The sequence below is a fragment of the Sciurus vulgaris genome (genome assembly GCF_902686455.1).
Source record: "Sciurus vulgaris genome assembly, chromosome: 12".
Classification (NCBI taxonomy): Eukaryota; Metazoa; Chordata; class Mammalia; order Rodentia; family Sciuridae; genus Sciurus; species Sciurus vulgaris.
The window spans coordinates 45,686,842-45,700,097 of record NC_136473.1 but is presented as its reverse complement, the minus strand read 5'-3'; the positions used below and the strand labels follow the sequence as shown (position 1 = coordinate 45,700,097).

At 37.2% G+C, this 13,256-nt stretch overlaps 1 protein-coding gene across 4 annotated transcripts in view; it reads right to left on the bottom strand.

Moving 5' to 3' along the window:
* Positions 1 to 822: 822 nt before the first annotated feature.
* Positions 823 to 13,256, bottom strand: part of ODAD2 (outer dynein arm docking complex subunit 2) — a 176,317-nt gene continuing 163,883 nt past the window's right edge. For 2 of the 4 annotated variants that reach the window (XM_079106905.1, XM_079106906.1), the window contains one exon: positions 823 to 1,354. In XM_079106905.1, coding sequence (XP_078963031.1) covers positions 1,241 to 1,354 — 114 coding nt within the window. In that variant the 3' untranslated portion in view covers positions 823 to 1,240. The remainder of the gene's footprint in view (positions 1,355 to 13,256) is intronic. The other 2 variants (XM_079106903.1, XM_079106904.1) reach the window with 2 other exon arrangements.

Sequence of the window (13,256 nt, the reverse complement as noted above, 5' to 3'; positions counted from 1 at the left end):
AGAAGTGCTTTATCTTTTTATTGGAGCATCTATCACTAGTATAATTTCCATCCTGTACAGGCTTTTCATTTTGTACAAATTATTTACATTTAATTCAATTAATTTTATGATCTTCTCCAAATTATGACAAACATATACAGTACCTAATATTTTTCTATAAAACTGCCTTGCCTGCTCTTTAAAGCATTAACTGAGATTGTCAGCTTGCCCAGTTGATGCATACAAAGTTATTTTTCTGGCTATTAGGTGCTCAGAACAGTCAGTTCCCAAACATTTCAGCACACTGAGGTTACATATGTGATGGTTTTAAGTGGATTCTAATGTTTTTTAACCTGATAAAATGCTATTAATCCTTTGTAGCCACTTTCTAAAAAGTACTTTGTGTGCTGAAAACAAGTTCAGAAATGCAAAGCAATTTTATGTGTAATAATATTATCCTCACATCAGCATAAATTAATTTCTTTCAATAAAAGTGTTGGTGAAACCCTGTGAGGGAAATAAAACACAATTGTTTATGCTCTGTACATTGAAGAATAAAGACGAACTCATTGCTTATGTTCTTGTGATTTGAATTATCTGATATGGTGACAGTTATACATTATCTTCTCAGATGTTTGATAGTATTCAGGAGAAGTCTGGGATGACCTCAGGATGATCTCTCTAAGTCCAGCTGCTTAACTCTAAATTCCATTTAATAACCGTTTGTGAAATCAGCACATCTCCTCAGAACTCTCCCGTGGGTTGCAAGTGTTCAAACAGACAAAACCATTATGACAGGACTCTTAGATAGGTTTAACAGAAAGGGAATTCTAAAGACACTCGTGAGCAACTATAAAACTGCATACTGGGGAAGCCATATTCTTTATTAAAATCTCCACAAATACAAAAGCATCATCAAAAGATATGTGTCTATATATATATATATATATGTATATATATATATAGACTGGTTACATATATACTATTTACACATATTCCAAGTTCTTGGAAAATTATCACAAATTTGTTGGCTTTACATTTCATTACATGGCATATCCCTAAAACATTAAATAGAACAAAAACACCCATGTGATTTTCATATACAGTACCATTTGAATTTCTAATGTGTATGTTTTCTTTTAGACTGTTTACAAGATTTGTTAATCAATGTTTCCCAATTTAGGCTTCTTGGCCATGGGAGTGACATGTTCTGAGTTATATAAAACTTGATATCTTGTCATGGCAAGAAACTCTTCAAGTTTCAAGTGTATCGTGCCTTTTCTGTAGCAAGGGCCAACCTGCGGATGTTGGATATACAGCCAGCTGCAGCTTCCTGGAGCTCCTGATCAGGGGACCCAACCATATCCAGTAGCAGCTGTCGTATGTAATAGAGGAGGAAGAGAAGGGAAACAAGAATAAAACCATTAATCTAAAGACATAAAATTACTTTATAAAAATAATTTTAAACAGTAAATATTTTTAAAAGCCACCAAAAAGAGCATAAGAAATGCCATTTAGGCAAATGCAAATGTAACATGATGCTTGATCAGATGTAGGAATTCATCATGTAATTCTCACCTTTTATGTTTTTTGGAGCTGAGCTAGATGGTTACTTTGGGCCTTACTAGAATGGGTTCTGCTCCTGAAATTTCTTTTGCATACTTTCTGGCTTTTTCACCTCCCAAAACAACCAATAGCATACCACCCCTAGACTCTTAGTGCATCCTCTTAGATTTAATCTCTCTGAATTCCAGTCCATCTAATCATGGTATTTTTTTATTATATCAATCCCTTAATAAGGACTCCCATTGCCAAAAATCTAGAGCCTAATTTATTAATATATCCTTAGAGAATTTATATATTTAAGCCTCAATTTGCTTTTCCAGCTTTTCATCTTTCTCCTGCTCTGTCAGGTACTGCAAGGTCATACTTCCCCATTTGTTTTGCCTTTATTGATGCCGTCCCTCTATGTAAAGCGCCCACCCAACTCATCTCTTTCTTCATTTTATCCATCTTTGAAGATGGATGAGTCGACATTTCCACAAAGCCATCACAGATTTCCATCAAACAAAAATGTCATTTCTTCTTTCTCAGAACTCTCACAGGAGTTTACTCTAATGCCCATTGTTATACCCTTTCTAACAAATATTTGAGTTAATGCTTTCTGTCCTTTAGATTATAAATGCTTAAACTTTTAAGATCATATAGTACTTAGAGTACACAGTAGATACCAAGTAAATGCCAAATTACAACTTTTAAAATCTAGCAACTCTGGTTCTTATTATTAGTTCTGATAAAGGCTAAAAAAGATTAATTTCAATAATATATTTTCTATATAGTACCAGTTGGGTACAGATATGGATGATGCCAGAAAATGCATATGACATGAAAAGTAAAGAAATATAATAAAGAGAAATATTGTGACGTACATATGCCATATGTAGGAGTTTGGCTTTTATTCTCTAGTAATAAAAGGAAGTGATTTAAATACTTTAATAAGGAGAGTGACAGGGTCATATTTATGTTCTACAAAATAACTTTTATAGAAACTTATGGAATATGGACTACTGAGAGAAGATACTGAAAGGTATTACCTTGCTAAATGTGATAAGGATTTAATAAAGGATAAGGATAATGAGGAAAGAAGGAATTCAAAAACTATTTAAGAACTTAGTAACTATTCAATAAATAACCCAAGAAATATTGCTTATTGCTTATTCTGATGAGACTAAAAATAGTAATCTTACTTTATACATAAATATCAACTCCAGGGCTGGGGAGATAGCTCCGTTGGTAGAATGTTTGCCTTGTAAGCATAAGGCCCTGGGTTCGATCCTCAGCACCCAAAAAAAAAAAAAAAGTCAACTCTAGGTGGATTAATGAATGAATCCATTAAGTTCTAAGTTTTTAATTTTTCAAACATAATAAATATTTAAATATTATTTAAAAGTTACTATAAGTCATCAATTTGTTGCTTAATTTAAGTTTTTATAGGTGTTTCACATCTGGACTAATGAGACAAAATGGGTTAAATAAGAAAGGAAAAAATGTAAAACACTTAGAAGGTTTTACACGAACACATCTTGATCAAATTGGGGCCCTGAAGGATGTCTGGCTTCTCCGTTCCTTCACCTCTAATTGTCACTGATATTCACCACTGGTCTCACTCCAGGCTCACACCCTGGTCCTTATTTTTCATCACACGCAACAGTCCACTTCCAAGCTCTCTGACCACATGTCTTCCCTTACCCTTATGATCTGACTATTTAACATTCTTGTTTATTCTCATCATGACCATGTACTTTGGTCCACTTGTACTTTTACTTTAATAGTCTTCTTCTTTGTTTCCTCCATAACCAGCTCAGATTCCATAGTCCATCTCCTCAGTAATTCCCTTACAAGTTCCTTAAACCTATTTATGACATCCATGCAGGAAAACCATAATGGTACAGGAATCCGACTCTGACTTCCTCATGTCTTCACCAATAACTGAGACTTTCTGAAGGCAATATGCAAACAATAGGCAAATGAATCTACTGGATATTCAACAGCAACTGCATTTATCATTACCCAGCAATCTAAATATGTCTCTTTCTAATCAGGTAACGTTCTCACTCTTTTCAATGTCTACTTTAAATCTCCTTTGTTTCCTCCAGTCTCTAATGCTTCCATCCAACCCCTATTCTCAGCAGATGACCTCTAAGGGCACCATCTCAAACTTGATGGAAACGACTGGACAGGAACTACTCTAACCAAAACTCAACCAAACATCTTAGCACATGTTTTTTCCTCCTTCCTTGCAGCTATAACAGATGTCTCTCTCCTATACAAAGGCTGCCATTCCACCTCTGTTTTCCATCCAGTCTCTCTCTCCTTGGCACATTTTAGTACCAAGCACTCCCTTTCTTCTTACTTTACCCTCTCCCTCCCTAATGACTCTTTTCCATATCATTTAAATGTACATTTTTACGTTAAAAACAAAACAAAATGATACTATTTTCACCCCCATTTCATAGTCAAACTTCTTTTAAGAATTGTCTGTACTATCTTCATCCTTAAATTCTATTCAACTCACTACAGACTGGCTTTAGCCCTTAGTTTTCCAATGAAAAGGTGCTCTGAGAGATCATCAGTAATTACCATGTTGTTAAAAGGAATGGAGGCTGGGCAGGGTGATGCACACCTGTAATCCCAGCGGCTCAGGAGGCTGAGGCAGGAGGATCCTGAGTTCAAAGTCAGTCTTAGCACAAGTAAGCAACTCAGTGAGACCCTGTGTCTAAATAAAATACAAAATAGTGCTGGGGATGTGGCTCAGTGGCTGAGTGTCCCTAAAGTTCAATCCCTGGTACCCACCCCCAAATAAATAAATAAATAAAAGGAATGGCTACTTCTGAGTTTTTATCTTATTTGATCCCTTAACAGCATTTAATATCACTGACCACTTTCTCCTTTTTGAAATATACTTTGTGATTGGTTTTTAAACTTTTTTTCACAGTGCTGCACTGAAACCCAGGATTTCACACATGTTGAGCATGTGTTTTACCACTCACCTAGATCCCCAGCCCAGTCCCTAGCATCCTACACCCTACTCTCCTGGTTTTCTTCCTATCCACTCTTCTCTTCTTCTCAATCTTCATCAGTGTCTCTTCCTCTTCCTCTCATACATAATTTGTTAAAGTTACTCAGAACAATTCCTCTTCCAATTTTCATTTTGTTCTCTCTCCCTGGATGATTTCTTTTACTACATAAATTTGAATATCATTCATATGAAACAATCTTCTAAATTTATCTCTTTGCCTCAGAACTCTTTCAAATGATTCACTTCATAACTAATGCTCCTTAGACATCTCTACTTGGAAGTCTCACAGTCATCTCAAACTTGATATACTCTGAAAGAAATTTAATTTTTCTGTCTAAACATGGGTCCCTCTCATTATTTTTCCATATCAATATCAACAGATATCACCACCTAGTTGTTCACGCCAGAAATCCTCTCTCATATTCACTTCTACCCTCATCTCTCCTATTTCTTCTCAGTAATTACCATATCCTTGTGATCCAACTGCCTTACATATTTTTGAAAGTCATTCATATCAATTGCCATTGTCACCCCCCTGTAAAGTCTATAGCAACTTCTCATTGTTCTTGCATCCTGTCTTAGGCACTTAATTAATTGTCTGTAATTTATCACTCATAGTGAATCCAAAGTAATTTTCTAAATTGTGAAAAGTCACCTATAACAGGTAAAAACACAGAGAAACAAAATTTGAACAGTCCCCTGAGATTCAACAGAAATAAACTGCCCTGTGTGTCCATGGGTTCTACATCCACAGAGTAAACTAACAGTGGATCAAAAACTATTTGAAAAAAAAAGAAGTGTACTAAACATGTACAGACTTTTTTTTTCTTGTCAATATTCCCTAAGTAATATAATACCAACTACTTATATATTTATATTATATTTGGTAATATAAATAATCTAGATATAATTTAAGGTGTATTGAAGGATATGTGTACATTACATGAAAATACTACACCATTTGCATATAGTGCTTCAGCATCTGTGAATTTCAATATTTGCTGGGGGTCCTTGAACCAATTTCCTGTGGATTCTTAAAGTCAATTATATTTTATTCTAAAGCACAGAAATGGGCAGTTTGGGAAAGCTCATTCTGAGTGAATTTTGCATTATTTTCTCCACATCACTCAACGACCTTGGTATAGGATAGGGGAAATAGATTATAGGATTGTAATTCATTTGAAGAACCATATGGTCTGTGTTGGGCTGGAAAGAAAGTAAAAGCATTAGACTACTTATAATCTAAGATAATTAGGAAGAGAGACCTCAGTGAAGCAGGAAAACAATTTTACTTTACCATGAGAAGAAGGTGAAATTAGGACTTTCTAGTCTAAGAATAGAATATTACCAATTTAATATTTCATAAAGTATTGACCAAGTCCAGGTTGTGTGCATGGGAATGTAGGTCAGAATAAGGTTATTATGCAAACATAAATACACACACACACACATATACATACACACACATGCACACAACATGCACACACACATACACACATAAACACACTTATACATTCTTATTCTCCACCTCTCTTTCTCTTCAGGAAGAGGCAATGATAATGGGAAGGAAGAACAGAATGGGCAGCTCTCCTTGGTCACCCTTTGACATGACTTAGATATCTGTGTATAGAAACTTACACTTAAAATCTTTTTCCTAGCTTGCAGCTTTTAACTCATGAACTAAAGTTTAATATTTTCATCATTTATTGGTTTATACCTCACTTTGCTATAAAGTTTTAAAAACAGATATAATTATGTTAACTTTAGGTGTACTTCATCCTCTGCTTTATTCATCCTTACACATCTTTTACTGCTTATTTATGCCCACCTCCACCACTGTAATCCTCATTATCCTTGAGTACTGAGTGTTAGCTATAAACCTGGAGATTTCACTCTTCCTCATCATTATTAATCATTAAAAATGAGCAGTTCCAGCCTTGATGTCAGAGAAGCCAAATAATAACACATCTCTGTTCCCAGAAGTGGTTATTTTTAAATTTCTGCTTTCCAATCTTTAAAGTATTTCTTATATCAGAACAAAATGTTCCAGGGCAAGGATTATAGTTTAGTGGTAAAGTATGTTTTTGCATGAAAAGGCCCTGTGTTCAATTCCCAGCACAACAAACAAACAAAAAACCCAAAATACTCTAACCAATTTCTTGGTAAATTATATAAACTCTTGAGGATTTTAAAAACTTACTAATAATTTCCCTTTATATGACTTATTTTCTCCCATCTCTTCCCAAGTAGATATTCATGAAGACTTGAGTTCCCTCACTGATTCCTTTGTATTATAAAATATAATAGTAAGACTCTCCCAATATTCTAAATCATTTTAACTGACAATATTTATTCCTATATTAATTGTATTGTTATAGCCGACTTATCACAATGAACCTCAGTTACCTGTGGATTTTTCTTGGCCCTGGATTAGAGGGTTTCATGTTCTACGGATTTTCACAGGCAAATGGGATGTGGAAATAATCTGTGTGTTTGTATACTTGACAAGAACAATTGTGAAAAGGAAAAGTTCATAGTTTCAGAGGTTCTGTCCATGGTTGACCCACTTCATTGCTCCAAGCTGGAGGTAAGGTAGAACATCATGGTGGAAGGGTGTGACATGTGAAAGCTGTTCAGGTCATGACAGCCAGGAAGCAGAGAGAGAGAGAAAGCAAGGCACCAAAGACAATATAAACCCCAAAGGCGTGCCCCAGTGACCTGCTTTTCCCAGTCATAATCCACCTATCAAGTTTCTTTTACATCCAGTGTGGGTGAGGGAAAGGGTTTCTGTCAGAGGGATGGGCTGGCTGTAAATTAATCACTAAGAAACGTATTTAATAGAAGAACCACAGGAGACAATTATCCTTTGAAGCAGGGGCATGACCTAATGAGTCATACTAATCTGGCTCTAATAATATTAATAATGTAAGAACCCACCTGTCCTTTATTTATAGTCGTACAGGTAAAAGGGGGACCAGGAGGAGCTTCTTCTATGAGGAACAGGATGGGTAGAGTTAAGGAAGTCATTTTGCTCCAGCAGGTCACGTGACACATCCAGGACATGCAAACTCAGGTGGTGAGGAACTCTGTACAGGATACCACGTGCCTCAGGCCATCTGGAACAATCTCTCAATGATTGCTAGTTCCTGAAAACCAGACTTCCGTGTCTGACAGCTCACCAAGCCTGATTTTGCTAGTCACAGATGGCTCCCCACACTGACCAGTCTATGGTTATCACCCTTTCAAATTATTAATTCATGAAGTGGATTAATCCATGGATTAAGTTATGGTTCTCAGAATCTAATCATCAGCTTTCAGGGGACACCTTATATCTAAACTATAATAATCTTTTCTCCAACTGTACTCTATTTGTTGCTCAGTTAATTGGAGGAAAACAGATTGCCAGCTATAGCAGTTATAGCAGTTATAGAAGTCTATTTTATAGGGCCAGTTCATCTAGCTTCTGCTCTGGTCCCTGTTCTCCCCTAGGATAGTTTTGTCATTGCTTTTTAAATCTAGGAAGAGTAAAACAGAGTCCTCGTGGGAAACCCTATCTATCTTAGATGAGAACAAGATAATTCATCTCCTTTTTAGAGTCCAGGTCAAACAGTAGTAGTGTGGGCTTTGAGGTCACGGTCACGGCATCTTGGAGTTATATCCCAACTATTCCTCTTAACCATATCTTTTCATATGTCTAGTGGAATTATCTCTCTGTGAGGGTCATTGTGAAGATAAATGAAGTAATTCAAACATGTTTGTAGGTGATTGAACACCTGTAATCATGTGCTTTTCCTGTCTACATCATTTGATTGTTCCCTTTCTATTTTGTCTGATTGTTCCCTGAGTGGTATGCTGACCAAGCTTGCAGTGTTGTGAGAGGGAAGCATGGAGAAGCCCAGGCGGGGCTAGGGTAGAGGAGTCCTTGTGGAAGAGAAAAGAACAACAGAAAGGGAAGGAGGCGAGTAAAGGGGAAAAAGGGAACAATTTCCATCCTGTTTTGAAGACAGAATTTGAAATTCGGAATAGGGAGCTTATTTTGAGGTAAGAGAGATAAAATGATGATATAAAAGAAAGATCTTGAAGAAGTTCAACAGTATATAATCTTCTGCTCTCTTTTCAAGAGAGAGCAAAATTGGGATTAAAATTATTTTTAGTTACTACTTGGTTGCCAGGCTTTTGTTTCTCTGACTTCATGGTCCAGTCCTAGACCATGAGGTAGCCTGGCTTCACACAGGCTATGCATTTGAACCAGTGTCCAATACAAAGCAAGAAATCCATACATGGTATTTGTTCTCATGGTGATTATTTCATCAGTTCCAAAGTCTGGATCTGGCACTGATTTTCTGGAGGCCAGTCCTGGTTAGGTTGGGAGGAATGAGGAAGGAGGAATTTTGGCTCTGGGGACAGTCTAGCTCCTGTCGACACTTGTTCCAGCGCCAGCCCCCCTTGGGTTCCAGTGACCCAGGCTTCTCTGGGCATCAGCTGTGGCTGCCCTGCAGTGCTTCCTTAGAAAGGAACCCCTTGATCTGATGCCTTTCAAAACCAAATATCCATTTTGCCTATACTCCCTCAGACCAGGTTGTTGCTCTCTGATCCCCCTTGGGCTTTCCAAGAATAGTTGTCTTCATTCCCAGATGCTTGATGCCAGTCATAATTTCACATTGCATCAGTCAATAAACTGAGCCTGGACAGCCTGCAGCAGGTTGGCTGTTCCAGGAGTCAGTCAGCCAGGTAAGGGTGTTCAAGAGAGCATCTCTGAGCATTCATGTTCTTCTTTTTAGAAGAAAATGCTTAATCAATGCAGGTGCCCTTTTTAAGACTCATAAGTGAATTTTCCTTTTACCTGACAAATTCTAATACTGAATGTACCAGAAGGACTACTGCTCTTTGGGGTAATTTATTTGCCTAAATTTCTTATATTTACTGTGAGGCTTCATTCTGTATTACATAAGGTGGTTAGTGAATTTTTAGCCTAACATCTAGACCAATGGAGCCCAGCAGTTCACTGTTTAAAGGCCTAAACTATGGGGGACTGTAAACATAGTAGAAAAGAAGCAGACACAAGGAGGAAGTATGTGGCTTAGCATGGTGCACATGGTGGGCAGGGAGAGTCACTTCCTTCAGCTTTGCTTAGTGTCTCCATGGCATCAAGCCCACAGGTTACTTAATGTTTGGATAACATGAAATGATTTTATTAGCTACCAGGTTTACTATGTGCCAGACACTGTGATTTATTCTTTACTGGTGAATATTCTGCCCATTTTACTTAGCCAGGGACATTCTCAATTAAGGGTATAGAGTTAGAAGTTTAGAATTTTCTGTGTGCCCAGGGTATGAACAACTTGATATTTGAGAAGCACTCCCAGGATGCTCTTTTGGTTTTTCTGTTGAGTCTGAATTCATTGTTTTTCCTGAATTTTATTTCCTTGTCAATGATTAATCTTTCTTTGCTCTGCACCCAGAGGGTGTGCATCTAATGCTGTCTTACAAATTGAATAAGGATACACTACTATCCCAAACCACCATCACAACAATATGCACTATATATGTGTCTTGGTTTGGAATCAGACTCCAGAATATGCTTTTATTTTTCTAAGAGCTTCCCAAGAAAACTAGGGCACTCCATGGAATGCTTTAAAACTAACAGAAACATTCACATAACAGAAACTTTGTACAAAATCCTGAATTTGGTGGGCAGCTAAGAGATGAAGAATAGCACATGTTTTCAAATCAGGAACACACGGAGCCAGGTGAAGGTGGTTTGCAGTCTTTTGTGACAATTATTCTTAAAAGCAGTGGTTTCCTTAAAAAGTGAGATGCAAATTGGATACAAGTGAATATGGAAATGATATACAATATTGTTTGGTTATATGTTTTTTGATCTATTGACTTTTTCCGACTATAAAGAAATTTTTAATATTATAGGGGGGAAAAACACCTCAGGTTTAACTTTTTGAAGTGTTTGTTCCTTTCAAAAATTTTCCTCTTTTTAATCCTCCCACTTCTCCCAGAACAGTCAAGGACTTTTAAATTTTTTGTGAGTTTCATATATACACCGAAGGAAAACTAGCCCCCTTGCTTTAAAACTTAATTGCACAGAGCACTTTAAAACATCATTGAAACAAATAACTTTTTACAATGCTGGAGTGAATGAGGACATGGGAGGGCACAATGAGCAGTCTGTGGACAGGGCTTACATGAATACTTCCTCCAGCATAACAGGCTTTGATCTCAAGGCTGGTGCCCTCCGTGTGCAGCTGTGACTCGCAGCTCACATCTTCTGGAAGGTGAGACTAGCATGGAACTGATGTCTGCATTTGATTTTTACTTTTATATTTAACAGTTCATGATTTTATATAACATTTTAGTTGTATGAAAAATATGTACCAATTTGAGTGATAACAGATTTTCTTGTGGTTTGACTCCACATTGTTTGGGTGAACAGAGACTGGAAATATGAGTTTTAATTAGAGCCGGATGAGTTCTGAAATACCTGTGCACACACCCAACTTAATAGGTTTTCTGGAAAGATCTTCAGTTCCCAGAGCTGACTTGAACTGAGAAAGTTTTTGCCATTTTCCTGTTTACATGGCATTGTGTGGTTGTAGCATAAAGGCACAACTCAGAAACAAGAGATGCATTTGGACTGCTTGCAGAAGGACTTCTCAACTATTCGGGTTGGCTGGGGTTCTGCTGCTGTTCCAACAGACTCCACCGCGGTTTCTTTCACATCCAGACTCTGAGCCCTGGTAATTCACTTCATATGACATCGCACCAGAACCAGGGGCCTCAAGATACATTTCACATTTGCTGGTTGGGGCAAAACCTTTGATTCTGCTTGGTCAGTGAAATAGGTCTCCACAGGCTTGTCTTTTAGTGATGTCTGTCGTGCTACCGATGACAGAAGAGCATGCCATGTTCTATTGTTTAAATGTCCCCACCAAGACTCATGTTGAAATTTAATCCCCACAGTGAGGTATTAAGAGGGGTTGCAAAATATTGGAGTTAGAAAATACAATGTAAGCAAAGAAATATAAAGAAGACAATAGAGAAGTGAAATCAACGGGTAGCATTTGAAATTATCAATGTTCATTTCTTTCCCTGATTGACCTGGGAAAGATCTGTATCCAGCTCTCAATGTCTCTCAAAGTTGACAGAGCTAGCAAAAGGTGTCATTTATGATAAAGGCACAGAGAAATCTCACTGATAATCACATTTACTATTATCTGTATTATCTCTAACAAGGAGGTAAAGTTGCATTTGCAAAGGTCTCAGAATAAGGTCAGGCTCACAGTCAATGCTCTCCAGTTGTTAGCCATTATTACTCAAGTAGAAAAGAACTTCAGGCACTGTATGCTCATTCTGACACCGGTAACAAGTGACAAGTTACAAAATGTGCTGTATTAGCTGGCTTGATTGACCTTCTCATGAAGAAGTCAGGACACTACTTCTCTGTGCATGGAATGATAAAAATCCCAGGGAAAGGTCACCAAAACAGAACCCTTAAGACACTGTCAGCTTCTGCTTCTTTGATAGATTCCAGAGTCCCTTCTGGAAAAATGTGAGTACAAAGAGACAGGATTTACAGCATTGAGCCTCTGGGCAGCTGTAGTATGGACTGGGTACTAAATGTGCCATAGAAATATAGTACATGGCACAGAATTCTCTGCTTTGGGTTTCATCATGGCTTTCCTCTGGTTCTAGTAGTATGGGGTCAAAGAATATTTCCATGGGGTAAAATGATTCAGGAGATCCAGCAGTCAGGAACTTGACCCAACAGAGACAAGACCAAGAATGGATTAGAAAGTGAGTTGGGCTCACCAGCATTCTCGCTGAACAGATACTGGTATAATCATATCCTGTAGTAGCGTCCTTAAAAATGTGCAAGGTAAACTGACAGTCTTATTGCTTCCAGTTTTATTGAGAAGCCCAAAGTAATTCTTACTCTTGGTGTGTGGTTGTGCTGTCCCTCTTTCCAGCTCTATCTCTTTTGGAAAATTATAGAACCGTTTCTTTTTCTTTGTAATTATCTTCTAAAATGTCATGGTGTTGTAACCCATCACAGGTCTATTTTTATCCATTGTATGCAAGGCATTTGATGGGACTTTCCAAGAGGACAATTTATACAATTCTATACCAAGAAACTTTCATGAATTATTTCATTTCATTTTCTTCCCTCCATTTTCTATTACCTCTTTCTGGAACTGATATTCTGAGGTGAAATCTTTTGTATTGGTTTTCTAATTTCCTTATCTTTCCTTTCCCACTTATCTATATTTTTGTTCTATTTTTGTGAGCTGTCAAAAAAACCCCTTTATTTTCCAACTCTTCTGTTGAGTTTATGTTTCCTGAATGTTCTTTTTCTTACAGAATTCTGTTCTAGTTTCATGGAGGAAATAACTTTCCTACCAGACTAAGGGTATTAATCATACTAATTTAATTAATAGTTTGAATTTTTTCTTCTCTCTGCCACACTAATTCTTCCAAAGATGCATGTGTTTTTTATATTTTTTTAGTCTCTATCTTCCACAGTTAAGTCATCTTTCAAATGTCAGTTACTTTGTTGGGTCACTGGAAGTTCCAAGCACACACATGTGGCTAGTTGACTTTGTACATTACTACAGGGTGACCTGGGTGGTCTCAGAGCTACTCACAGTTTATTTCTTCTTGAAGACACCAGGTTGAAGGCAGCTGAAAT